Below are 27,702 nucleotides of genomic sequence, written 5' to 3'. Positions count from 1 at the left end.
CATCGCGGCCGCGTGCTCCTCATGCCGCTGCGTGCGCCGCCAGCCGCTCTCCCTCCCGCTGGCGCTTCGGGAGAAGGTGCTGGTTTATACTGGATGCAAACAAGGAGCAGACTGTTCCAGTGAGCTGTTGTTGGGAGGAAAGCTGTAGTAGGTGGGGAGGCATTAGTGCTATTGGCCACTGACCCAGGGTAAGAGGTTTCCCCATAGGAAATTCCAGTGTGCAAAGGAGACGTATCTTGCGCGGCATTCCTCACTGGTGAAACAGCTTTTGAAATGTCGTCTTGGAAGCATGAGCTAGGACTTCCCTGCATGAGGAAAAGCGTGTCAGGAGCATTTTTGAGCTGCCAGAGGTCACTGCTAGAAGAGAGATAGGACTTTGAGCCAGGATTATTTTAGTATGCAGTGAAAGATTTGCAATTCTCACTATGAGTTTTGCTCAAAGTGGAAAAGACCGTGCAAGGAGCATGGAATCCACAGCTTTCTTGCAAGCAGAGGAGATAGTTTATGCAGCCTGCGTTTGCATCACTTTGAATTTGCCAGCATATTTTGAGATCCTGCGGGACCATTATACATCTCTGGCTCCTCTCTGCCTCGATCAGATTGGTACAAGTAAAATTGCAGAGCAATTACAAGGAGAGACAGAGATCTGGTGGGCCAATTACATAAATGCATGTATCTCTTATAGTGTCTATCATGGAATTAGAGTTATTTTCTGTTGATTGTTTTATCAGTATTTATCAGCTTTTATTGTAAACTGCATTTCTGCAGTACACCAAAGAGGATCTCAGCTGTGTCCTTAGGTAGAAACCCAACCAGTGTCACTTGCTGTGCAGAATGACAAAGAGGTAAAATAAGCCCACTTTTTTTTCCTGCAGAGCGAGAGATTTAGTTGAGTGCAAATGCAGTTTCATTAGCTTGAAAACATGCAGACTGTAGAAGACCGAGAGATTCATTAGTTGTTTATGAAGTGCTTTGAGACCCTCCTGTGAACAGAAGTGCAAAATATGACTGTTTCTTTACTTTCTGTTCTCCTGCAAAATATCCTCTGGGGAAAAGGGTGTGAAAGGAATGCTTCCTGAATATTTCTAGCAGTTGATCGCAGCAGATACCCACGCTGCAGTGGTAGGAGGCCCTGGGCTGGAGAGGAAGTGCAACGCGGGCACTGCTGAGGAGGTGATCCTGGTGCAGGAAAGGCGTTTGGAGCCGAGCGGGGCCGGAGGGAGCAGCCTGTGCGGAGCGCCCCGGTCACCTCGGCTCTCACTGCACACCATGGGAGCGATGTGCTTGCTTTGCTAACAGGATGGAGCCACCCTTGCCAAGCAGCTTCCCATGTGGGTGCTGAGAATTGGAAACGTGTAGCATAAATTGACAAAAGGTTTCAAGCTCGGCTTGCTGTTTGTTTTTCAAAAGGGAGCGAAAAAAAAGAAAGTGCTAGTTTATACTGCAGTGTGAACACGAGCCTGGTCCTTGTGGGAAACGTGCAGGATGGCAGCCAGGGCTGCCTCGTCCTGCCGTGCGCGCGAGCGCTTCTGCTCATCCCTGCCTTCAGATGCTCCTCGGTTCAGTTCGCTGTGCCGGGGCCCCTGTCGGTGCGAAGCCACGTGGAGCTGTGGAAGCCCCCGGCCCGGCCCTCACGCTCCCTGTTGTCCTTTCGGTGCAGTGGAGGTCTATAACTGCGCCACCGGCAGCGCTGACTGCTCCCAGTGCCTGGGCAGAGAGGACCTGGGGCACCGCTGCGTGTGGAGCGAGAGCGGCTCCAGCTGCCGGCCCAGCGCCGACGCCGCGCCGGCCGCGGACCTGTGCCCAGCGCCGGACATCAGGAAGGTGAGAGCGGCTCGCCGGGCGGCAAGCGCGGCGCGTGCCGGGGAGCGAGACCGGGCGCTGGGGATGTGCGGGAAATCGCGCTTTCTCCCTGCACGAGGCAAGGCCTGATAGTTGTTAATGGTTTGGGGCCACCTGAAAGTAGAAAGCAACCTGCAAAGACGTCTCGATATTTGCAAGGACCAATTTTCATCATGCTCGTGGGAAGAGCAACACCAGCACAGTCAAAATGTCCCAGAGCTCCTGGGGTGGTAAAGGGAAGAGGAGTTGTACAAGGAGCTTAAGGACTCATAGCTAGAAATAGCGCTTGACTAGATATAGCTGGAAGATGAATGTGAACTCTCTCTCCAGACATGCATGCTCTGAGGTTTTGAGAGATCTACAGTGATAGAGGGACATTTTGGCATTATGTATTTTGCAATAAATTTTATTTAGCTGATCATTTTTTGAATATTTGGGGGAGCATTTAGAGGTAGGGTTCTGCTTAAAGTTGTGATATGAGCAACCAAATTTATCTCCCAATGAGAAACAAAGAAAGTGCCTTGAACAAATGAGCTCCATGGGAAAAGAGAAGAAACTGGAGAGGAAAAACAGCTAATATGGCCGTCAAAATTGGCAAGGGTGTGCTGTTTCTGTTCTGAGGCAGGCATGTAGCGATGTCTGCTCATAATCCGAGCGCTGCAACGCTGCATAGACGGATTGCACGATTCCCATTGCTTACCCATTTCATCTCATCGTTTGGTGGGAAAGGAAGGTCCCCAGATGAGGCTGTCCTTCCCCAGCACATATAAAACCTTATCAGTGCCTTGTCAGAAAATTATGGGAGCAAATCACAAGAATGTGATGATGCTGTTTCTTTAGCATTGCATTCAGCAGGCACTTCCCTATCCCGTTTCTATCCCTATCCCAGGGAGGTTGCCATTGCCAGAGAAGAAACCAGCTGGCAGCAGGAAATGGGTAGGGAACAGCTGCCTGTCCCGAATCCCTGACCTCGTGCTGTTCCCAGGACTCAGGAGCTGGTGTCCTGCCATGGCCCTGCTCACAGTTCCTGCTCTGCTGCTTAGAGGCCCTGCTGTGCTCGGACAGGCCCCAGAGGATGGTGACAGGGCTGGCTCCTCGCATTCCCCCACAGCCTTGCTCAGGTTTCCGTGTCTCCAGGATAGTTTCTGCCCCACGTGCGTGTGGATCTACTGTGTGCAGAGGATGTGTGGAGCAGGACTCCCTGGGGAGGCAGAGCAAGCCCTGTTAATGTGCTCCCCCTTCCCCTGCAGATCGAGCCCCTGAGCGGGCCGCGGGCCGGGGGCACCCTGCTCACCATCCGGGGCCGGAACCTGGGCCGCCGGTTCAGCGACGTCGCCAACGCCGTCCGCATCGGCAGTGTCAAGTGTGAGCCGCTCCGGGACAGATATGAGGTCTCCGAGACGTGAGTGTCGGGGGGTGCTGGCGGGACGAGGGCGTTGGGCCTCTGGACGGGCCACTCTCTGGTCCTGCTCTGTCCTCGTGATGGGGTGGGAGCCGGCGCTCAAGTCGAGCCGTCACTGGTGATGCAAAGGGTGTCCAGAGACTGGGGTTTACCCAGCTCTGCCCTTGGGTTGTGGCTTCAGGAAGGCTTTCACCTTGAACGGTGTCTTAGTGCCACTAACGTGGCGGGGACTTTGCACGCAGGAAGGTGTTGTTTTCCCTGTGCTCAGAGCCCTCCCCAGAGCCCCCTGGATAAAGCCGGGTGTCAGGAGCGCGGGCGGCAGCGCGAGGAGCGGCTGCGGCTCCTGCACAGCCGGTGCTGCGGGATGGTCACTCCGGCTCTGTGCACACCAGCCTGGTCTCTTCCCCGCAGGATCGTCTGCCAGACGGGGGAAGCGCAGGAGGTGTTTTCTGACGTGGTAACCGTTAACGTGAGCCGGGAAGGCAAGTCCAGGGAACGATACTCCTACGTGGTAAGTGGCTGCCCCAAGGGAGGACCTGGGGATCCTCACGTTTGTTTTTTCCCTTGTACCCCTTAAGAAAAAAGCCCCTCTACCTCCCCTCCCTCTTTCCTATCTGCCCTGACCCTGCCATGGAAAACAGGACCCATGATAGCAGTCCCAGCAAAGCACTTGCAATGTTCTTTCACCTTTAATTACCTGAATGGTGTCCAGCGAACTCGAGCAGGAGCACTCCAAGGAGGACTGCCGCCAAGGTGTCGTAGCTTAATTTGCACCACAACATCTGTCTTGCAATCTCAAGCCTTGCAATGATGTCTTGCTTGTCTTGGTTATGTCTCTGTTTCTCCTGTTGTAACAAGGAGTTCATTTTACTTGTTCTTCTTTTGCTAACGTGCCATTATAGCCTGTGAGGTTTTATGTGAATTGCCAAGTCCCTCCTTGCTATGTCAAGTTTCATAATAAGAACCTGCATTGTTCTGAAGTGACATTTTGTGCTCTGGAGATTGCTCAGTGTCTGCACGAGCATAAGCTCTTGGATTTCGGCTTGAGTTAACCCATGTCACAGGCAGGAAGAGCAGCCCTCCGTAGCTTTGCACTGTGCCATCTCACACAGGTGACACTTGTCTCTGTCAATCGGACAGAACCTTCTTTCCACCCAGCATTCTGACCTCGGGCTAGCCGGTGCTCATGAGCAGCCCCATGCCGCCAGGTCAGGCACAACGGTTTGGATGCCAGTGGCATGCTGCATTTGTGTACGCTTTGGAGTTTGATTCTGTCCAAGAAAGAAGTGGTGAGGGCAAGGGCTTTGGCAGTGCTGGTGCAGCACCAGTTCATGTGGGGACATGGACCCCTTCCTATGGTTTCTGAGTGTTCAAGTTCTCATCTGAAACATCTCAGAGAACCTGCAGTGTGGAAGGGAGCAAGGTGCAGATGTGGGTATCTTGGTAAGGGATCTGGGGGTAGAGATTTCTAGTGCATTAGTCTCCAGGATGTGCGTGCAGCCTCCAAAAATAGCAGAGCTGCCGTCACACCCATGGCTGGGAAGTTGGTTGAGTTGTTGACAAGGAGGAGAAGGGCTCTAGGCATGGGAGAGGGTGGGCTCTGAGCCTGCTTCCCAAGGATGAGGAAACACCTGCCTCAGCACTAACAAAGCAAGAAACGCCAAAGAGGGTCCCCGAGTCGGGAGCAGCGGTCCTGACCGCTCTGCTGAGCTCCTGGGAGCAAGGAGAGAGGAGCTGCTTCCTGCCAGGTGGCACAGCACAACGCTGTCTTGCACCTCTATCCAGCAAAGCTTGGGAAAAAATGAGGCAGTTCCCTGCTGTGTGCACGAGTGTCCTGCGTGGCCAGGGTGGAGGTGCGCCGTGCTCAGCTGCTGCTTCGCACCACGCACGGCTGCATTGGCAGACGAACCCATGTGCTTGGTTTCTTGATTATCATCCTACGTGCAGGGACAGGAAGATGGAGTAAATCGTACAGTACAACGCTGATCGTGCTGAGACCTGGTCGTGAGCATCAATAACACTTCACCTGATAATATCTAAAGTACCAGAACAGCCTATCCAGATTAAATATTGTTTGTGTTTTAAGTGCAGCAAAGTCCCCCTTGGCCCCCCTAGAAGAGGCAAAATTTAGCTGTAACTCTGCTAAAGAGGAGAAAGAAATGTGGTCCAGAGTCTTGTGCAGGTCATTACAGGCAGCTGTAGATAAGCTGAAGTCACAAAAGCTGCAGTGGAGGCGGTCGGTGCTGAGAGCTGTAGCCGCTGGCTCTTGCAGATGAGAAGAGCTGGAGGGCTTTGTAGGCATGAATAATCCTTTCTGCTGCTGTTATTGCAGCACATTTGAGTGTGTAGCTTGGGGGCCGAGGGCTGGAGGCAGCTGCCTGCAACTCTCTCTCTTGCACTCTGAGAAATATAAGTTAACAAAATGAATCCTATAGAAATTCGTAGCAATCAGATACGGCAAGGGAGATGGCTGCAGAGGAAGAGAAACGTTCTCAGTGCAGAGCAAGGGCAAGGCTAGCTATTAATAAGCATGTTTGTGTGGCTGGGATTGACAGGGAGGGATATTAGCACCAGGAGATATGAAGCAGCTTAGCTGTATTTTCTTTGCTCAGCTTCTGTGTAGTTTTTTTCCCTGTCTCTGCAGTGAGAGACAGAGGTAGCGGCGCGCAGGCTTGTGCCACACTGCAGCCCTGCAGCTCTTGTTCCCTAGGGCTTTGTGGTGCTTGGTAGGGAATTACCAAACACGTTCTGGAAGGTCCTGCAATAATTATGTGCTGTGCCCTCGGTGCCCTGTGCGAGCCGGAGCGGGAAAGCTGCCCAGCAGACTCTCTTGGGGCACTCTGTGCAGCAGACGCGAGGGCTCAGGATTGCATTAGTTACAAAGCCTCAAGCTCCTGAGTCTCCGCAAGGTTTCCAGGGGCTGCACAGGCAGATAACGTACATGCTAATTTCAGTGGAAAATGGCGAGAGGCAAAGTATCTTCCCCCTTAGTGTCTGTCACCTCAAGAGACTTGTGTTTGAATCTTCCTTAAGGAAGAAGGAGTTTGATATTTTCCTACATAGACCCAGGTGGATATTTTCGCAGATCTCAGAGCCATCATTCAGGACAGCTTTGGCATAGCTGCACTTGCAGGAGGAAACAAAAGGGAAGAGCAGAGATGGTAGAGCTGGAATGAGACAGAATCTTTCCTGCTTGATGGACCTAGGCAGCTGGGAAGCTCGGGGGTCTGGGATCCTGGGCTCCAGTTCACTTATAGGACAGGATTTAGGGGACTGCTGAGACTCACAGGGGTTTATATGGTCTCTCTTTCTCTCCTTGTTCAGGAAACAAGGCAATAAGTACTTGTGCGATACTGCTGTTTCAGAGCATGGCAATACCAAGTACCTGAATTTATGACAGCAGTTTCTGTTGCATGGTCTGGAGTTTTCAGTTGTTAGTTTACCAGCCTGGAAATTTGTTGATGAATTTCCCTCTTGTTTTTTTAGCTTCCTGTGGTGCAATCCATTGATCCACCAAATGGCCCAAAAGCTGGAGGAACAAGAGTGACCATCAGAGGAAGCCGTCTGGACGTTGGCTCCGAGCTCCACGTCCTCGTCAACAACTCCAAAGAGTGCACGGACCTCAGGTGGGCTTGGGGCTGAGCCTGGCACCAGGACCTGTGTGCCTGAAGCAAGGACAAAGACCCCGAATGCCAGGGAAGATCGTTTTGTCCCGGGGTAGATCAGGAGCTGGATTTGGGTGGCGGTCCTGCTGCCCTCCTCTGCGAGCCTTGGCACGGTGTAGCACCCGGCGGCCCCTCTGGCTGCCGCTTCCAACCCGTCCGGCAGCCCGGAGCCGCCGCAGGGCCCAGGGCCGTGGTGCCTGACGCAAGGTGCTGGTCTGGCAGCTGCCACGGCCCGGGGGCTGCGTGCCCACAGCAGCTGAATGATGCTCGCACGCGGCGCGGAACCTGCTCCCAGGCTGCTGGGGTGCTCTGGGGCCGGATTCAAAACCCTGGCAGCAAAACAAGCGCAGGTAGTTTGTTCCCAGGCCCGCTACAGACGCTCGGTGGGTTTACCTGCGCTGGGCAACGTAGGTCAGCCTAGCGCAGCATTCTCTGCAGTGGTTAGTTAAGCCCATGTGCCCCCACAAGGACAGGTAAACCTCTGGACCTGGGTCATTCATGGGCCCATGAACATGGGGATGAGGTGCCCGTGTCCTTGGCATCGCCTCACACCCGTGGGAGCTCACAGGCCCTGCTGCATCGCTCCCATGCACCTTGGCTGCAGCTTTCCCTGCCTGACCCCATCTCTCCTTTGCAGTCGCAATGATACCGCGATCATGTGCACCATGCCCTCTGTGGATCTCACCACGGCTGTGCAAGTCTGCATCCAGTTTGAGAACAAGTCTTGTGCCAACAACAATATCACGTTCAAGTACGAGAAGAACCCGGTTATAACGGACATCAACCCTAAAAAGAGTCAGATCAGGTGAGATCTCCAGGGAAAGCAAAGGCTGTCAGGATCCTGGCTTTCCTTGGGAGGTGTTGCTGGAATTGGCTTCCTAGCTGTGCTAAAAGCAAATATGGACACTGTGCTCTTGGCCAAGGGCAGAGCTAATTGAAGGATCCCTGTGTGGCCCCTTGCAGGCAGCAGACTCATGCTCTGCTCTCTGCTTCAAGCCATCCAGATGCAAACAGTCTCCTGAGGAAAAGCCGTGTTGTAGCCCCGCACTCGAGTCATTCAAGCACAGCTAGGAGGCAGGGTGTTATTGGGCCACATTGCTGCAGCCTCCCGACCTCCAGTTCAGAGCTGGCTCAGTCTGCATGTGCCCGCGAGGGGTGGCCTTTCCCCCGGGGGAGGCTGCGGGAGGAGGGCCGGGCTGGGGCAGCACAAGGCCTGCACGCCGGGGCTGCCGCAGCTCATCGCAAGGCACTTAGGGCGTTGTGGTGCAGTGGTAATTGCACTGTCTGTCTGCACCTGGTGGGTGCTCTAAGGAGCCTCAGAGAGGGGGGACTCAGGAATCCCAGAGGAGTTTTCTTGGCAATAAAACTGCTGGAGGATAAGCTGAGATTTGTAATTCTGGGTTTCAGCAGGCCCTGAGGCCATCACATTTCATTTTTAAAGTGTGTTGCTTTTAATTTCATTCCTCTCCATGGAGCTCTCAGGCTCCTGTTCCTTTGGATGTCTAAGTGAAAACCCACCTTCCTCAGCAGTGGAGTCTGGAAAAGCCAAGTCTGACGCAGACACCCGAGAGCCCAGGGTCTTTGCCCCAGGACCGCTGTGGGAGCAGCCCGCCTGGGAGCGAGCGTGCGGCCAGCTCTGACCCCAGCTCCGCTGGAGCAGAGCGGGGTCTTCGCGTTCCCCAAAGCAGAGCCGAAGACACGGCGGAGGGAAGGTTAAGCACCATGCACAAGAGCCATTCATAGTCTCAGCTTTGCTAGCAGCCTTGCAATTGAGCTGAACAGCCAGAGTGCATCCGAATACAAAAGAGTGTCACTACTCACATCCACGGGGGAAACTGGCTGGGCATTTCTCAGCCACCACAATCTGCTTTCTTAATATTTTATGAGTTTCCAAACTTCAGACCACTGAGAATGACAGCAGTCTTCTTCAGGCTGCTTGGTTGTGCTTTGTACACAGGGTTGTTACTGTAGGGCTGCTGGGTGCTCTGTCTGCTCCTGGATGCTGCAGCAAGGCTCAGCCTGGGGAATCAACAGTGCATTTAAAAATCAGCTGGAGTGGGTTTGTCTTATAATATTGCTAAAAAGTGCAAGCTCCAGTGCAAGCAAGAATAGTTTAAAAGGGAAGTTCTGAACTGTTCTTCAGATGTAACAAGTTCCTAGTTAGAAACTGGGATCGTAACAACCTAGTAAGAGCTATAGCACTATAAAAGTTTTCAGAGAACCTGACTCTTAGGGCCTCGGACCTAAAGTCATCAAGTATAATGTACCTTTAGAAAATAGGGTTTATAAATCTTCACAGGTCCCTGAGAAATACTGCTGAAACAGGTGAAACTTGGAAAGAGGGAAGGAAATTCAGGGCACAGCTTTTGCTGTCCAGAGCACGCTGTCACGCTGTTCCTGTTCTCCACCTCTTGCTCTCCCTAGCAGCATTGTGTGCATTCGGGTCCTTTCGGTACTGTCTTTAAGTGCTTACTCATTGAGAGCCCATAATTCAAATTCCCCGGGCAATAGCTCCAAAACACAACTTCCTCATCTCAGTCTAAATCGTCTTGGTCTAAAAGGTCTTTCTGCAAGACTCGGAGCTCCTTCTGTTCCCTGTGGGGCAGAGGACGGGACCTTGTCCTTGCCCTTGCTTTGGGTGGCTGGGGGCTCCTGTGCTGGTGGGGCCGAGGCAGACGGCTCCGCTCGCCCTCCAGCCCCAGCGCGGAGGTAGCGGCATTTTGGGAAATGGGAGGAACCGGACAGTCCTGCTGTGAGGAAGAGGCTGCTCCTTCCTCCCCAGTACCTCAGTAGCATTGGAGATGCTTGTGGCAAGTGAGGGGAAGCCTTTGGCTCTTGGTTATGTATGCTGTTGAAACAGCTGGGAAAGGCTCCTATCTTCATTCCAATCACATTCTCTTTCTTCCCTTCTATTTAAAGCGGGGGCAGAATCATCACCCTGGAGGGACGAGGCTTTGAACTGGTGCAGAATGTGTCAATGGTGGTACGTGGCATCGGCCGAGAACACACGGTGAGAGACCTGCTAATGTCACTTCATAGGTTAGGAGGGAGCAGGGCTGCGTGTCCAGTACTTGGGGCACGTGGCAGGTAAAAGCCAAGGCCTCAGCAGATCGGGCTGGGTGCAGGGACAAGCATGTTGTGACCCAGCAGAGTGACAGGCCCCATGTGTTCCCACGCAGTAATGATGTCTGTAGGGCTGTCAGTTTGTGGGATGCTTCGTGCTCCTGGCTGGGTGATCAGCACACAGATGCCCATCAATCATCAATGGAGCAAAGACATCCTATTCAAGGCTGACCCAAGCCTTGGGGTTTCCCAGGCTGTTCGCTGATGCAGATGAGACTTGGGTTCATCTTTCTTGATGCACGTGCTCTCTCCTGCTTTCAGAAGTGTAAGGTTCACAGCGACACTGTGATTACCTGCCCTTCTCCAGCGGCCTCCAACATCACTGTGGGGAGCAAGCCAGCGCCTGTGGATTTCTATCTCAATGGTTGCCTCTATGCGGATGACCGCCCATCTCTTGATGAGGAGGTCTACCCAGAGGAGGTCCTGCACATCAGCAAATTCAGCTTGGAGTACTATGCTGACCCCCAGTTCTTCACGGCCAAGAAGGAGAAATGGATCAAGCACCATCCTGGCGAGCCCTTAACACTGGTTATACACGTAAGAGGTTGACATTTACAGCTGTGCCAAGCTTCTGGGTGTTAGGCACTCCTTCCTGGGGAGCTCTCTAGTCCAAAATATGAGTATACTGCTGCTGCCTGACAAATGCAGTAGAGGGAAAGGAGACAGTGAGGATGGAAGGACCAGAACTCTCCCAAGAGCAGAGAGCTTGTTCCTCAGCTCTGCTGGCCTTGTCCCTTCCATCGGGGACACAGTATGACCTAATGGTGCCCTTTGAGGCATGATGTCAGAGGGCTGTATTTGGAGGATGTAACAGTAAGGAGCTAAATAAAATACAGGACGTGATAAAGGCTGATAATGTACTCGCCTGAGGTCAAGCAGGTAAGCCAGGAGGTCCCAACAATAGATATTTATTCCAACATAAGAAAGTCCCACATTCTTTCCTTTTGGCTCCCGAATTCAGTTCAGTTAACAAGGAAGTGAAGGTACAGCTGCTCAGACAATGTCCACGGCCCATTCAAAGGCTATTGTTCACTGCAGGATATCCTTGCTGGTAGCTCTGTGCTTCAGAAGCGCTCCCCCCTTCTCAGGCTCTGCCTTTGCAGCCCTGCCGCTCTCCACTGTACATCCTCCCTTGCTCCCAGGTGGATGCTCAGATCCTTATCAGTGGCGCACAGTCAAGGTAGATCAAAAACCAGATTTTGACAGGTTCTGTGAGGGGCTGGTTTCTTCCATGCCCCATGCTGAGTGAGGAATGGGAAACAGGAAAATGAGGAATGACCCAATTCTGGATTTCCTGTGGAAGGCTGGAAGGGTGTTCCTGGAGAGGTAGAGTGTTTCCAGGTCTGGAAAACAGCAGGGGATATGGAAAGTAAAGCAGGAAAATCCAATGCCAACCAGATAACTGCTTTAAAGACTGACATCCTGATTTTATTTTTATCATTAGAAAGAGCCTGACAGCCTAGGCTTGGAGAGCAATGAGTACCAAGTGAAGATTGGCCTTATCTCCTGCGAGATCCAGATTGTTTCCGACAAAGTCATTCACTGCTCGGTCAATGAGTCACTGAGCACCACAGAAAGACAGTTGCCCGTGACGGTAAGTGCTGGAAGCCTTCAGGCTCTAAGCTTGCAGGGCAAGAGCGGTTCCTGCTGCAAGCCTCGTATGCAAGGAGTCAGTCATATGCACAAGCAGGGCTGTGAAGGCCTGAGCTGCCAGGGACACATTCACAGGCCGCTTTGCTGGCAGAGCGGGTGGACAAAATATGCTGTGCTTAGAGCAGTCACCGAAGCTGCCGCTTCAGTGAGGTGCAATCCCCAACAATTGTTGGTGCAATCACCAACAAGGCTGTCCCGAGCCGTGGAGAGGGGTCCGAATGCTGAGCTGCTCCTGCTGAGTTCACCTGGGCCTCCTTGGCTTTCCTGTAAGCTCTGAGGGGGCATTTTGTCAGTTCTAGCAAGGCCATGTAAAATCCCAAGCATGTGACTTTTCATCACTGCAGTAATTTTCTTTCTGGCGCTTGCAAGACAAATGGGGAATTTCCACCAGTTTTCAGTTAGTCAGCCTTCTTTTCACCAGCAGAAGAGCTACAAGTGGAGGTGAAGACATAAACCTTAATTAGCCCTAATAAAACCCTAGAATAGGTTCCCTGCGATATGGAGAGAGAAAGGGGACAACACAGGACTGGGAACTTCATGTTGCTGCTTCTGTCACCCTGAAGAGCTTAGTCTTCAGGGCTACCATGCCTGACCTCATAACTACTTCCATCTTTATGTGTTTGCAAAATTCACAGTATTCTGTTACTATCTCCCCCACTTCTTTTCCCCGAGAGCCTGACGTACTGTTGTTCTTGCCCTCAATTTCATTCATAGGCAGCCCGTTGCTACTTGGGGATGTGGTCATGTCTCTTCATGCTGGAGAGAAAAATGCCTCCGTCTCCATGGTCTGAGGACTTGCAGCCTCCATCCTGGCTGAGTTTTTTTCCCGTAGATGTGTTAGTGTTGAGTTAGCAGGAGTCTGTGGCTTGGGCAGGGAGGAGAAAGGGGTGCAGAGGGATTTGAAGAATCTGTGGGCTTACAATGCCCAGAAAAAAACACAAAGATGTACCATCAGCTCCACCAGTGGAGTTGTCCAGTTTACTGCCTGTGGTCTGTTGTGCATGAAATTCTGTTGCAAACTGCAACAGAAGAAGAAGGAAAAGCAGAAGTAGCAGAATTTCCTAAGTCATTGTAATGGAAGTTCTAAATAGGGTAATTTTGGTTTTAGTGAGAACTGAAAAACAGGGAAATCCCTTTGGGGAAAAATGGAATTTATGAGTCTGCTAGTTTGGGTCTGACATAAAGCATTCAGGGTAATACCCTAGTAGTTCCTGGAGTTTTCCTGCAGCAAAGAAGAGGTTTGCAAGGCTGCTAAAATAACACATAGCTATTGGGAATGTAGCTAAATAATCATCTTGCATTCATATATGTATGCACTTATTAGCCTTCATATATGGTTTGAGTTGTGGCCTGCTGGCTGCTTCATAAGCAGCAGCTGCCTTTTGGAATATAGTGTTAATAATTTTCTTAACACTGGACCAGATGTAGGCAGTGGGCGCTAGCTGTTCTTTCACTGCTAATAGTTATTAGGGCTTGCAGAAATCACGGCTGCTCTGTCGCTAATGTGATTTCTTCCTTTCAGACAGCTGAGATGTTTGTTGCTGTGACTGCTTGTGTGTTCAAATGGTAGAGCTTAGGTCTGCAGTGGTGAATGCAAGGGAAAACACCCCAAAGTGTGCCCTGCAGTAGGTCCTAACGCTGGCCACAGTTCTGTGCCCATCTCATCCGCAGAGCTGTTCATGGACTATGTCTGCGCGAGCAAGAGGGCAGCGCGGTAGGAAACACTTCAGGGGGAAATGAGGGTGCCGAAGATTGCGCTTCTGAGTACGTGTGTCCTGGGGGTTGCTTTCTGGTCACTGTTGTGTGAGTACTTCAGTAGAGCTGGAGCTTAATTTTGGTTTGGTTTAATCTTGGCCAAATCCAGGTCATATCCTGGCTGCTCCAAGGCTGCTCCAAGGCAGCTCCAAGGCTGTTCCATCAGGTAGACCAAGGTGCAGATTGGCCTATGCCAGGGTCCAAACTGGGGAACTAGCAGAGACACAGATGTCGTTTGGGGATCCCTGCCCCAGTGGAGATGGGTCTTCCCAAGCAGAGCTCTGTCCTCCAGCCCTGTCCAACCTCTGCATCCCCACCGTGTGGCTGAGCCAGGAAATGATAGCATTTCACCCAGAACCCCACCAGTTCTGCTTGTAAAAACTGTGCTGAACAAGCCTGTCCGAATGAAAGGACTTCGAACCATTTCTGTTTGTGACCAAGTTCTTTAAACACCGAGTTAAACGGTGAGCATGAGTGTGCTCCTCTGGAGAACAGGAAGGGTTGAATTAGTGAAAAAAAATGACTCAAAACGCAAGCAGGACTTGCCTTGTGATAGCTTTTCAGAGAAAATGCACAAAAATATTGAGATTAGATCTGATGGTTTATGCAGACTGTGAAATGAACATCCTCAGATACTCACATAGAAGCAAATCTATGTACAGCTGGAAATTGTGCACTCATGTCCTTATGGGTCTTCTGTCCTCTGCCCCTGTCCTGGTCAGCAGGACCAGTGAAGTGACCTTTGCCTGCTGGCCACAGAGGTTTTAGCTGATTCTCCAGTCCACAGCACAGATACAACCAGAGCTCCGGCCACTGAGCACTGCTTGCAGATACCACCAGAGCCAGTGCCGGAACCAAGGGGCCACTGGAAGGGCAGGTAAAAAGCCAAGATACGGATTACAGGAGTGGAAGCCTAACTGTGTAGTCCAGCACTAATGGTTGGAGGCGCTCACCACCACTTCCAGCTGCTGTGCAGTGTAAGAACTCGTGTTTCCCAAGAGCATGGGCTGTGCTCATGGTGTTTCATGCCATGATATAGTGGCAAGCCTCTGCTTGTGCTGTTCCTTCTGCTGGCTCATATGGTGTGCAATGGTGGTGACTTCCATACATGACACCAGGCGATCACAACCAGTACAGGAAGGAAACTTTTTGCTCTCCAGCTAGTCTTTTCTCTTTTCTTTTAGCTCCTCACTGCTCCTTTAGCCCACTGCTCACTGCTTAGAACTATCTGTAATGTAATGCACAGTTTCTGTCTCTCCTGAAGACACTGCATAATACAGATGGTTTCATAAGATTATTCCATATTTTCCCAACCTCATTTCAGTTTTTTGTTCAAGTTTCTCTTGCTTCTCATTCCTTTAGAGAAGTAAAACTCACATTTCCAGAAGTGAAAGACTGATGTGTGGTCATGAGTTTTCCTTATCAGATGTTGCTGTTGAACCCTTTCATCTCAGAGGCGTAGAGAGCCTTTTATAAACAGTGAGGAGTAACACATCGACCTGCCTGTGATGTGTGTTTGCCTCTTCCTCTATGGTGATCAGGAGACTGAAGCACTGAGTTCAAGAGGTTTGTGCTTGTTGTCACAAGAAGTATGAGTTGGGAGTAGAGCCAGCACCTCCTGACACCCAGTCCCCTGGACTCTAACCACAAGATAATTACTCCTCTCTGGGTTCATTATTATTTATTTTTATTCCCTTATTTTATTTTTACTTCAAAGTCTTTCAAGTTTCTTTACCCTGAATGGTAGCAGTTCTGCTTTTGGAGTAGAAGAGGTGAAGCCAGGATTAAAAGGCCTGTCTGTGTTGGATGATCAGCAGAAGTAGTTTCCTAGTAAAACCAGTACAGGCAGTTCTGTGTTTTGCACTGTATTCTTTCAGACAGGGTTTGATGCTGGCTAAGTTCTACCACTGAACTCAATTAGCACAGCACCGGGGCACACTTGAGGCTGCTCTTTCATCCCAAAGGGAACGGGTTTGCAAACCTCTGCTCTGAAGAGCTGCAGCGGAGAAAAATGAGTAGTTCTAAGCAACTAGAAAGTCTCCTGTGGCGTCTCTGGGAGGTCATGAGAGTCCTGGGCACACATCATGTTACGTTAGGTGGTTGTGACTCCCCTGGGCTTGCTGCTGGTTTCCATGAATATCTCCAAGAAGGAAATGGGCTGTCCATGCAGGCACCAATCTAACCTCCCTGCTGAAGCCTGATGTCGCTGAGACAGCATGGTCAGCCTGTGTCTTGGCCTGGGGACTCCATGGCTGCCACTTCTCCCTTTAGACCCTTCTGCTCTAGTGCCGCACTGTTGGATGACTAGGTGCTCAGCTGTTGGTTTTCCTACTTCCTTGTGCTCCTCTAGATCCAGGTCGGAAAGTTCAACCACACAATTGCCATGCTACACCTTGGGGGAGGAGAGACTGCGATCATCGTCTCCATTGTCATCTGCAGCATCTTGCTGGTCCTGTCTGTTGTAGGTAAGAGAATAGAAAGCTGAACTCCCAGCTCATGTTCAGATCTTTCTCACTGCATGGGGAAAGATGCAGATCCAATGATCCATCTAGTCCAAGGCCCTGTCTTCAGTAATATCCAGTAGTAGATGCCTAGAAAAGAGCATAAAAAGCAGAATAAACATTTGTTATGGATCCGGAGCAGACACTGCAGGAGTTTGCCAGCCTCATCAGGAGCTGTGCATCACACCTGCATCCTCTGGTTAGTGTACCTTTTCATCACATGCCCCAAACCACCATACAGCAAGAAAACCATAAAGTCACAGCAAATTAGGCGTTTCTAATAAGGATTGAATTTATTTTTAATAGAAGTGATTATGCATACTATTTCTTAAATGCACCACTAGTCACCAGAAGCATATTTCTGGAGGTGTGAGAAGGCTATCAGACATGGACACCATAACACATGTGGTAAACCTCTTGAAATTTATATTCATTAATCATCTGGAATTATGAATATGCAGTTGAGTACTTTACAGCCCAGACCTAGATGGAAGATGACCGTTACAGCATAATCATTAAGTCCCAGCTGGTTTGACTTATGTATAGATAGTGAACAGCTGCCTGGTCAGTTTTGTGCTAGGTGTTAAACCAGCCCTGAGTTTAGCTTTCCGTACCTGGGTCAGCAGCTCCACTCTGATGAGCACTCTGACCCCAGCATGAGCTGCTCCTAATGGCCTCCTCCAAAAGTCTCGTTCTGTCTCTTTTCCAGCTCTCTTTGTGTTCTGCACAAAGAGCCGTAGAGCAGAGCGCTACTGGCAGAAAACTTTGCTCCAGATGGAAGAAATGGAGTCCCAGATCCGGGAGGAAATCCGCAAAGGTAAGTCATGTGCTGCTGGCAGAGCCAGCAGTGCAAGGGAGATGTCAGAATAACAGATCCAAAGCAGGTCACTTCTGCTTCATAGGAATGTTTAAAGGAGCAGGAATTTGGGCAGTGACAAAACCCCAGGCCTGTGTTGTGGTGGGGTCTGTGATAAGGCTCAGTGGTTGGACATGTGGCTCTGCCACTATCCCGCTGCCCAGCTTGGGAAAGCCACTTATCTTCAACGCTGCTGACTTCCCTGTCCTGCAGTAAATGACCCTTGGCTGTGACAAAAGCCACACTGATTTACAGCCTGCTGTTAATGGGTGCAGCAAACCCGCAGTGCACTCCTGCTAGAGGACTGGAGAGGCTCCCACCCTGGCTGTCTCTGCGGAGCGTGAATCTCCGCAGCTTACGCCAAAACTCCCCTCCTGCAGAGGCAGACTGCAGCACTGGCACCCTGGCGGCAAGCAGCGCTGTCTCTAAGCGCTGCAGACGTGATGTATAGTGCTGACAGTTAAGCCCTCAGTGTAATCTGCTCTCCTTGAGAAAACTCTGCTTCGGCTCACTCGAGGGAAGAGGCTGGAGGAGGCAGAGACGAGACATCCAATATATTTCCATGCCAGCCTCCCTGCTGGCTGACTTGGCTGGTAGGTCAGTAGAGCTCTTACCATCTGTGGGTTTCTTTGCCTAAGGTTTTGCTGAGCTGCAGACAGACATGACAGACCTGACCAAGGAGCTAAACCGCAGCCAGGGGATCCCGTTCCTGGAGTACAAGCACTTTGTCACCCGGACCTTCTTCCCCAAAGTAAGGCAGTAATGTGTTTCCCAGGCACCTTATCACCCCACATCCCTTCCTAACCACATCAGGTCTCTGCTCCCCCTCTGCTGAAGGGTCACTGCAGTGTAACAGAATCGTTCCACTCTTTTATATCTGATTGTCATGTATTTCAGCCTTCATTATCATCAAAACTGGAGCCACGGCTGGGCAGAGTGTGATGGGAGCCTTGCAGAGGGAAAAGCAGATAAGACCTCATTCATGGGGTCAGACCTGTGCTATTGCCCCAGTTCAGTGTGTTTGGGTGCCCTTTTCTGAAGGCGGTCTCATGGGGGAAGGATGGCCAGTTGTCCCCTGGTGACTCCTCAGACTCCCAGCCGGCTGCTTGGAGGAAGCCAAGCCTGTAAGGTGGTACCTCCTGTCTGTGTTCAGGGAAAGGCGCCTTTTGTCCTAAGCCAGCACCCCGTTGGTTTTCCAGCTGCACTGCCAAGTCCCGCTCATTAGGTATGTCTGCATCTCCTCCCTATTCAAGACTGGGCACTGCTGTCGCCAGCAAGAGGCCCCTGGGGCACCGAGTGCCAGCGCGTCTGCCCAGCGTCCCCTCGGGCACTGCCCGCGACACGACACGTCCATAATTCCCGTCACCAGCTGCTCAGCCGCGGTGCCGTGTGCTGTTAGCAGCAGCTATATTTCACCCCTGAGGCAGTTGCATTTCAGTGGTGAGGAGTGAGATGATGATTTATGGCTGCAGAGTGTTTCATTAGTAGTTACTACCCAGATTTTTAGGTTATCCAATCTCTATATATCTGCAAACTAGACTCCTTAAGATTCAGGCTGCTATATGAATGTTAGAGATTTAAACATTTTTGCCATCTGTTTCAAAAACTGCATATGTTAAAACACCCAGTAGTCCTCTATTTTGACTTGGCCTTCCATAACGCGTTCTCTTCTAGGATCTTCTAACTGTCAAATTAGTCTATTTGCAGTCTCCTGCTCTAACAGCCCTGTGTCTGCTGAGACATCTGCCTCCCCCCATTCCTGTGGTGTTTGTTCATTCAAGACGCTCTTGCAAAGTGTTTAAAGGCTTCGTAAAGCGTTTCAGTGCATTTCTTAATGGGTGGTCTCGGTCCTGATGACATTTCTCTCCGTCTTGCTCCCCCGTGGCGCCTCCGCTCTCGTTGCCCGCTCCTCCGGACGGCCCGCGCTCGCGCAGTGCTCGTCGCTCTATGAGGAGTGCTACATTCTGCCTTCCCAGCAGCCCAACTCCCAGGTGGGCTCCCAGGCCCAGGAAACCCATCCGCTCCTGGTGGGGGAATGGAAAGTGAGTAATTCATTAGCAAAACAAATGTTCCTTGACAGCTATTAACCGTGCTCTTATGTGTTGACAGTGTCGTGTATTTTTTTGCGGTGCATGAGGAATGCTTGATCACTCAAAACATTTAACACATACCAGCACTAGATCAGCTTTTCCTGAGGGAGAAGATGTATAGGTGAAGATCTCTCACATGAAGGATCTCAATCATGAGATCCTCCCCAGTTTCACTGTGGGCTTTTCTTTGTAGGTGTACCATATTGTATGTCATTTCAGTCCCGTATGCAGCTCATCAGAGATTCCTCCCAAGCAGGACTTCAGTAAAAACTCATGTCTCAGAGCTAGGTTTCATGCAGATGGAGAGGCTGGAATCATAGTCAAAGAGTAGTTTAGTTTGGAGCAGATCACTGGAGTTCATCTAGTCTAACTCCCTGCCTCGAGCATTTCCAACTAGACGCAGGCTCTTGTCTGGTTGAGTTTCAAGTACCTTCAAAATGGAAATCCCACAGGCTCTCTAGGGAGCCTGCAATAAGATCTCCCTGTCACCACTTCATATTAAGGCTGAACCAACTCAGCTTTCTCAGGTACCTCGGGTTCTCCTGACCCCTAATTGCTTTAGCAGCCCCCTCCAGTGCACTTGCTCCAATTGGCCAATGTCCATCTTGTATTTGGGAGCCCCAAACTGGGTGCTGTACTCCAGATGCAGTCTCACAAGTGCTGAATGGAGAGGAGCCAACTCTTCCATTGACCTGCTGATTCTAACACAGCCTGAATGCAGCTGGCACCTTTGCTGCAAAAGCACACTGCTGATTCATTTCAAATAGGAGGAGGAAGGGGATCCTCAGGAATGTGTCTATTTTGAGGGGGAACATCCTTACATCAGTTAGGAAAAAGGCTGGAGGAAAGCAAAAAGCAGTGCTTTTCTCACTCTCCACGTTCTTCTTTAGATTCCTGAAAACTGCAGACCCAATATGGAAGAAGGAATCTCACTTTTCTCCACCTTGCTCAACAACAAGCACTTTCTCATTGTGTTTGTGCACGCTCTGGAGCAACAGAAGGACTTTGCTGTTAGAGACAGGTAGGTGTTTCAGAAGACATGTACAAAGCAGCACACGCAGCCAACCTTCTGTGCGGGTGACGTAGTCCACGGTGGAGGTCTGTGCCTGCCCAACTGCAGCTCAACCCGCTGCTGCTGCTTGGTTATGCAGGAGGTGGCCCCTGAGCCCGCCTGGTCCCCCTGGGAGCTCCTGAGCACTTCGCTCATCCCACCCGCGTGGTGGCCGAGACCTGCCAGCTCCCTGCCCATAGACCTGTGCCTGTCAGCTGTTGTTCACCCAGGCTGAACTTGGGGCAAAGACCTGGCGGCTGGAAGAGACTGACTAACTCTTGACCACTGAGCAATCCAGTCCACCCCTGGCTCATGAAAATTGTCCAAAATCCTGCCCTTTTGTTATGTTTTTTAATGCCAGTTTTTATTCCAGGCCTAGGCTTGGGATCAGTCCTTGAGTCACACACTTTGTTTTTCAGATGTAACCTGGCTTCCCTGCTTACTATCGCATTGCATGGGAAACTGGAGTATTACACCAGCATCATGAAGGACCTCTTGGTGGATCTAATAGATGCCTCAGCTTCCAAAAACCCCAAGCTGATGCTGAGGAGAACTGAATCTGTAGTGGAGAAGATGCTCACCAACTGGATGTCCATCTGCATGTACAGCTATCTCAGAGTAAGAACAACCTCAATGCTATGCTAGGTGTGATCTTGACTGTACTCAAGTGTAGGGAGGGACTCATGGGTCAGCTGAGGACCAAAATAGCTGTGAGCATTGTCTTGTTGCAATTAGTTGCAACTAATGATCGATAAACTCCGACAGATTGGAATGTTCAAGTGTGAAAAGGCAACCTTAAGCTCGATTGCTTCCCCCTTCTGTGTGGGGATTTGGCAAGCTCAGCCTTGACCGCAGGCTTTCTGGTGTGGCTTGTGTTTTGTAGGGCCAGAGCATTAATAAGACGATGTTCTTTCCATTCGTTACTATGCTTGAGAAGAGAGCCATGAAGGAATTAAAAAACGATAACTAAAATGGTTTGAGGTTTCGGGAAGTGTTCCAGTTATTTGTTGTTTTCCCTGAGAAGCTTGCAAAGCCTCACTGATGGTCTTCAGACCATTCAGCTTGTTCTGGGCTGAACGCACGAGCACCGACTGTTCAGACGGCGTCGCAGCGCGCGGGGTCGGAGCTCTCCGCTCCCGTTCGTGTGGGGGATTCTCGCCCTGGAAGTGCCTTTATGCTCAGACAAGGCTCAGCATGCGCGGCAGGGACTTCCACCCCAGAAGCCTGACTGTCTTCCTACTCCAACCTAAACAGAGTATATTTGGCATCTCCGCTCACATCAGCAGTCCATCTGCTCAGTCCTTTATCTCCAGCATTTGCCAATTCTGGTTGGAATTTCCCAGAAGAATTGAGCAATAGCATAATTGATTCCACAGCCGTTAATTGGCGGACACCCTATTATACTTGTAGAAGAGTGCCTAGAAAAGGCTTTTAAAAAAATCTTTTGCAAAGTATTTGCATCAGCCACAGAAGCAATACTGTATTGTCCTCGTACATATCATAATTTCTTCTGATCCCAGCTGATGATCACTTTTGTCCTAAGCCCCGCGGTTTTATAGTTCTTAATCTTTTATTTTAGCTCATATAATTAGCTAGTATAATGAAAGAAAAGTTACGGGAAAGAATAAGGATGACTGTGCCAGTTGAGCACAGCTATCCATTTGTAAGGGCAAAAGTGAGTGAATTACTGATTTTTTTTTTAATCTTTAGTTCTTGTGCCTGTAGATAAACCATTAGGGAGCAAAAGTGCTGATCTCTCCTTTTGGAGAGAGGAGGCCACATGTGAGGCATCTGATCCAACTTCATTTTCTGCTAAAAATGGACATTGTGCAAGAAGGCTTTCTCAGAGGGGGGAAAAAAATAAAGGAGGAAAGAAAGTTGAGTCTTGTCACGTGGGCCCTAAGGCTTGGCCCTTTTACAAGGCTAACGAAGGGCGGTAGCTCCTGCGTCCCATGCAGCGTCCGGTGCCGGAGCCCGCCGGGACGGGGAGCTGCCCGGCCGGGAACGGGGGCTGCCCGGGGCAGCCGGGGAGCGGAGCTGCCGAGGGGGCTCCTAGGTGCTCCCAGGTCCTGGATGCCGAGCACGGAGCCGGCTGTTTGTTCCCTCCTTGGCCTCCTCGCGTGGAGGGGGATATGAGGAGATGCTGCCAACAGCAGCGTGTTCCGCAGCAGGGCTGGGATAAGGCAGCAGGCCTGTGAGTCTGCAGGCAGGAGGGAGCTGCAGAGGACCAGAGCGACCGTCTCTGTCCCGCGGCCGATGTCCTCAGCTCTTCTCGCTTCCCCTGTGAGCGACGTCCTGGCAGCCCCGCGCTGTCGCTGCCCTGCATAGCTTAGATTGTAATGATAGTGTCAGATAAGAAATAATAAGAAAGTCCATCTCCTAGGCTCCAAGGGCCCTGCCGGCTGTGGGCACAGCCCAGTGCTGCCCGCACCCTCCCGGGGCCTGGGTCCGGACCGCGGGGCTGGTGGTGACGGCCACGCCGGCGCGTCAGCCCGAGGCGCATCCCGTGTGAGCGGCTTTCCCCGTGGCAGAGCGCGTCCCGCTCCTGGCCAGCACCACTCGCTTTGTGTGAGCAGTCAAAGGCGATGGGACGCAGCGCTGGGAAGGAGCACCCATCGGCAGAGCACGATGAAGGCCTCACTTCCCTGCACGTCTCCTCTCCTAGTGCGTGGGGCAGTGAGGGCGGGAGACGCAACCAGAGGGGAATGCGCCGAGGACGGGTGGGATGCGCAGGGCTCGCGATGGGCTTTGTGGCTGCCGGGGAGCAGGGGGCTCTGCACAGGCGCGAGGGCCGGCCCTGCAGAGCTGCTCTCAGCGCGGCGCCCGCAGAGCACGTCTGAACCCAGGCAGGCTGCGCCGCCGGCACCCAGGCTGCTGTGCGCTCGGGGCTGTGATTTGAAAAGCAGCGATAGTTGAACAGGTCCCGGGAGCCTCCTGCTCTCCCGGGCCAGACCCTGTTGCCTTTGGAGGGGCGTTTCCTGCCCAAAAGCAAAGGCTGCCGCCTGCCTGCAGCCCTGGGCTGTCAGACGTGTGACGGCGGGTCTGGTTTTCGTTGGTGGATTATCCTCATTAATCACAATGTCTATTTGAAACAGCTGCCACAAACGTCCCTGCACTGGGCAGTGGAAAAATTCCAAGTGCTTGTATTTTCCTTGTAAGCCAGCGCGACATGCTCGGAGCATTTGTTTCGTATTACGGCGCTGCCCAACGCCGTGCGCCGCTGTCCTGGGGTGATGGGGGAGCGCCTGTGACGGGAGGCGAGCGGCAGGCCCGGCCCGCGGCCATGGCAGAGCCTGGCCCTCCTTTCAGCAGACGGACAAGGAAATCACGGGGAGCTTGTTCTTTGGGGCTGGAATCACAGAGTGTGGGGGAATTTTGCAGCATTTGCACAACTGAGGCAAACCTCTGCTTCTGCAGAGCTGAGTAGGAGTCGGCAATGAAATGACCCCTTATTGCTATTTCATTCTGCTGCTCAGAATGGAAGTGCTGGGAAAAGAAACCCTTGCTGAGTGGTATCATGTTAGTGTCCAAGATTGGGCCTAATCCATGGATGGATGGAAGGGCTGGTAGTTAAATGAAAATTAAGAAAGGCAAACAAGATGTTTCTGCAGCACAGCCCCCAGATCCAGGTGCAAACGTCCCAGGGTTTTGCAAGGGCAGTAGAGCTGATCTCGGTTCTTCACATCATGCCCACGGCAGATCATGCCGAACCAGCAGGCGCTGGGAGGAGCAGCTGCTTTCTGGTCCTTTCCCAGCCTGGCCTCCCCGAGGTCTCTGGAAAGGCCCCGTGTCCCCATGGGGATGTCACTGACGACTTGTCCGCCTTGCTAATAGGGCAGCAGAGAGCCAACACAGGCTGTGCACGGAATCTTTTCTTTAATTTCTTTTTCCCAAGCCTGTAAAATCCAAACCCTCCCACACTCATCATGCATGAAACGGCTTGAATCATGCCAGCCTGAGCTGTGCTTTCCATTGCTTTAAAGTTATTTCAGTGCCCTGGGTAGCTTTAAGAGCTCATAACAGTTCAGTCAAAAATTAAAATGAAGTCTCGTTAAAATACATTCACAATAGGCGGAAAAAAAGGCCTCAGAATGTGTTTTTCTAAAGTATTTTTTCTCCTGATTCAGCACTAATCTCTCTGAGTTAAACTTCCTTTCTCCCATCTAGCCAAGTCCAAAGCCAGTTTTGATTTGCTTCCAGATGCGTTTTCTGAACAATACTCGAGGTTTCCGAGTTTGCCATGTTATCTGCAGCCCTGCTTGGCAGCCCTCCTTTCCTCTCTTTGAAATGCACGGCCTGATTAGCACTTCGGCAGCTTCCCATCACGTCCCACGGATTCTGAGGCGAGGAGCCAAGAAGACGGACCAAAATAGCAGCGCGCGGGCCGGGCGCTGCCGCCGGCTTCCTGCGCGGCGCTGCGCGGGCTGCGGGACTCCCATTTTGGGGGCTTTCGGCTCCCCTTGCTCCCCCGGCACGCTTGTGTTCGTGGGAAGGTGTCACGGGCAGTCCCACCTCTGCCCCGTGTTGGTTTCAAGCAACAGGAGCCCCTGTAGCAGCAGGGCTTATGCAGCTTGTCCTGTTTTATGGCCGTGGGTCGCAGGCCACCAGCATCTCTGTGCGGGTTGAGCTTGTGGCAGGACCCAGGCAGCATCAGTGCCTCCGCACGAGGGCCCAGGGGGCCGGTTTCCCAGCGCGGCGCTGGGTTGAGCCGGGTTCGGCCCTGCTCTGTGTTTGGCACAAGGCTCCCAGCGCAGCGGCGTCGCCGGCGCTCCGTGCGGAGGGTTCGCTCGGCAGCACGCGCAATTCTCACCGTACCCCAGCAGTGCAATCGGAGCAGGCCAGCGCAGCCCTGCCCCAGCGCTCCTAATCCTGCCTCTCCTGCAGAAACCGACTTTTCTCTGTCTCGGTCTGTTTCTCGTGCTCCTCATCTCCTATCCCTGGAGCAGCCTTCACGTGTTCCTCTGCTTTCTGGGAATTGGGCCTGTTTCCATCCCTGGGAGCAGCAGTTCTGTTGCTTGCCCAGGAGGAATCGCGGGCAGCCGATGACCCCGGCAGAGGGGCCAGCAACTTCCCTGCGCCCACAAGGAAAGTTGCCCTTGGACAACTAAGCATGTGCTCCATGGCACAGATGGTGTGTGCCCACCTACAGCCGCACGTTAGTGTCTTAATGTCAACTGCACTGAATGCAGCCAGATCAAAATTGACATCAGACTAATTGCTTGAGCAATTATAAGGCAATTAGAATAAAAGAATCACCAAGTCTTAATTAAGAAGCAGATTGAACAGGATTTAGCAGCTCTTAGCTGAGAAATATCAAAATCATGCAATATCTGTTGTCTCAAGCAGGATTTCAGATGGCAGCGATGTTTGTGCAGGGATGTGTGTGATGCTGAAAGAATACAGAAATGTGAAATAATTTACACTTGCCTCATTTGAAGGAAATTACACATGAACATTAGGGAGAATGGAATGTACTCCAGTACGAAAAGTTTCTTAAGAAAATAGCTTATATTTTACTAGCAATCAGTGTAACAGATGTAAGTGGATCAAAAAATCTGACGCAGATCCATGTAGCTGAACTGCAGCACAAAGAGCTGGTCTTTGTGTTATTATTATTTTTATTGCAGCAGTGCCACAGTTCACCCCCGTGCTGTACAACGAAGCTTGATAGATACAGGAGCTAAGTGGCTTATGCTTGTTGCTTGGGAACGGCTCGGCCGGTCCTGCCTGTTTGCTGGATGAGCTGCAGCACGCTGGGAACGTGATGCTAGACCCTATGGAAGGTGGTGCCGGGTGCTATGGAAGGCGATGCTAGACCTTATGGAGGGTGATGCCAGGCCCTGTGGAAGGTGATGCTGCAGGAGCTGCAGCCGGCCCTGAGGGCTCAGCCAGTGCCCTCGGTGCAGAGGGGCACGTCGCAGTGTCCATTCTGCTGCGTTGCCGTCCCGATCCTGCTTGCTCACTTGACTTTCCTTCCTTGTCCACAGGAGACAGTCGGAGAGCCCTTCTTCCTCCTGATCTGTGCCATCAAACAGCAAATTAACAAGGGCTCCATCGACGCCATCACGGGGAAGGCCAGGTACACGCTCAACGAGGAGTGGCTCCTGAGGGAGAACATCGAGGCGAAGCCCCGGGTGAGTGCGGCCCGCGCGCCGCCGTCCCCGCGCACCGGCTGCGGACGCACGATTCGGTGCCTGCGTGGGCACCGTGCCAGCGCCGCCGCGCGCGTCGGCTCCCTAACAAGGCTCCTAACGCTGCCCTTGTTCCCGCTGCCGTCCGACGCATCCAGCGTCGATAAGGGATGGAGGGAGGTAAACAGGATTGCTGTGCAATGTTCAGAGTGTTAAACAGCTTTGCGGTTCCTGGCTGGTCAGCTGTTCATTGCGGGTGTAAACTTGAGGTGTGGGTGAGACTCGGCACAGAGTGCTCGGAAACGGTGCTGAAAAGCGATTCCATCAGTGCCTCCTGCGGGGATAGGCCAGGCAACAGTTGTACATGGGAAGGACCCTGTTCCCTTCGGTGTCTGACACGGGATTCAGCAGGCACCTTTCCAGAGCCTGGGTCAAATTCTGTTTTCAATTACATGACATAAATCTGGAGCAGCATCGCTGGAACCAGCGGGCTCCCCCAGAGCAGGTCTGAGCTCCACGTCCTCTGCGTATCCCTCCTACCAACTGACCTGTAAATTTACAGCGCAGCCGAGGGGGGTTAGCAGCGGGGCGCAAAGCATTAGCTTTCTCGCAGAAATGGTATCTTCATAACTCCGAGCAGGGGAAGTGCAGCTGCTTCCTGCTTTTTGCGGGAGGAGAAGCAGAAGTGCGAGCGGGCTGTGCTGTAGGAGAGCTCGTGCCAGCTCCCCAGAGCTCCCCAAACTGCTGGTGCCTGAGCCTGTGCTGTAAAAACCAGCTGCTCCTTTTACCCTGTAAAACATCCCCTTCTTCTAATGCTGCAAAGAAAATCAGGCTTCAGGTGTGCCTTGACGTTGTTCTCCTCCCCCAGGATGCGGATTGTGCGTCTTTCTCACTGATACTTAAGAGTGGTATTTGCAAAGGAAACCTCTAGGCTCCAAGGGTCATTCCCGCATTCACTGGGTTTCCTCCTAGGAGGTGACTGTGTTTAGACAGACGCGATGATCTTCCTGCAGCCTGGAAGTCTCCTGACCTAGGCTGGCAGGTCAGTGCTGTGGTGATTTCAGGATCTCTGTTTCGTTCACAAATAAATGAAGGCCCAAGGTTTTACCCTGAGACTCACTGCACGCAAGGAAGGGGAGGACAAAAGCAACGTTGTGGCTGTTGGAGAATGTTTATGGCCTCCAGGGTGGGAGGGAAGAACTCTGCTTGTAGCACCGGGGTCTGTGCAGGAGGAGACACCTGGACGCCCGTTCCTCCCCACCCGCCCAAGGGGGGCAGCTCCCAAAGGAGCAGAGCCGGGTCCTGCCAGGAGGAGTTGCCCTCGTTGCCCCGCAGCTCTGCTGTGACCGCAGGAACGGCTGGGCACCCCGAGCACCCCGAGGGCTGAGCCGCAGCCTGGAGCCTCCTGCAGCCAAATGCCCGGCCATGGTCTTGGACAGATCCCTGAATACCACTGGCAGGGCACTCCAGGATTGCACCAGGCCCTACAGCGGCATGGTTAAGACTTGCTTAAACAAAGGAGTCAGCCCATTGCACCAAGGAAAGGCCGAAGAGTGCCCCATCCGTCACCGGCTGGAGCCTCGGAGGTGAGGACATGGCTGGGTTGTGGAGACTGAGGTCTCCTCCTGCCCTT

The 27,702-nt window shown here is 52.0% G+C and overlaps 1 protein-coding gene across 1 annotated transcript in view; it reads left to right on the top strand.

The window, feature by feature from the left end:
- The window catches only part of PLXND1 (plexin D1), a 68,074-nt gene that overhangs the window by 28,677 nt on the left and 11,695 nt on the right, over positions 1-27,702 (top strand). The window contains exons 12-26 of the mRNA XM_088534606.1: positions 1,661-1,824; positions 3,093-3,244; positions 3,656-3,755; positions 6,731-6,870; positions 7,547-7,714; positions 9,829-9,919; positions 10,294-10,569; positions 11,477-11,626; positions 15,791-15,905; positions 16,651-16,758; positions 17,436-17,548; positions 18,732-18,839; positions 19,778-19,908; positions 20,358-20,556; positions 25,926-26,072. Of these exons, the coding sequence (XP_088390732.1) occupies positions 1,661-1,824; positions 3,093-3,244; positions 3,656-3,755; positions 6,731-6,870; positions 7,547-7,714; positions 9,829-9,919; positions 10,294-10,569; positions 11,477-11,626; positions 15,791-15,905; positions 16,651-16,758; positions 17,436-17,548; positions 18,732-18,839; positions 19,778-19,908; positions 20,358-20,556; positions 25,926-26,072 (2,162 nt within the window). The remainder of the gene's footprint in view (positions 1-1,660; positions 1,825-3,092; positions 3,245-3,655; positions 3,756-6,730; positions 6,871-7,546; positions 7,715-9,828; positions 9,920-10,293; positions 10,570-11,476; positions 11,627-15,790; positions 15,906-16,650; positions 16,759-17,435; positions 17,549-18,731; positions 18,840-19,777; positions 19,909-20,357; positions 20,557-25,925; positions 26,073-27,702) is intronic.

Source organism: Tinamus guttatus, unplaced genomic scaffold (genome assembly GCF_059628265.1).
Source record: "Tinamus guttatus ecotype Peru unplaced genomic scaffold, ASM5962826v1 Tinamus_guttatus_pri_ptg000580l, whole genome shotgun sequence".
Taxonomy (NCBI): Eukaryota; Metazoa; Chordata; class Aves; order Tinamiformes; family Tinamidae; genus Tinamus; species Tinamus guttatus.
Note: the sequence above shows the minus strand (reverse complement) of the source record. Positions and strands in the feature narration are given on the sequence as shown.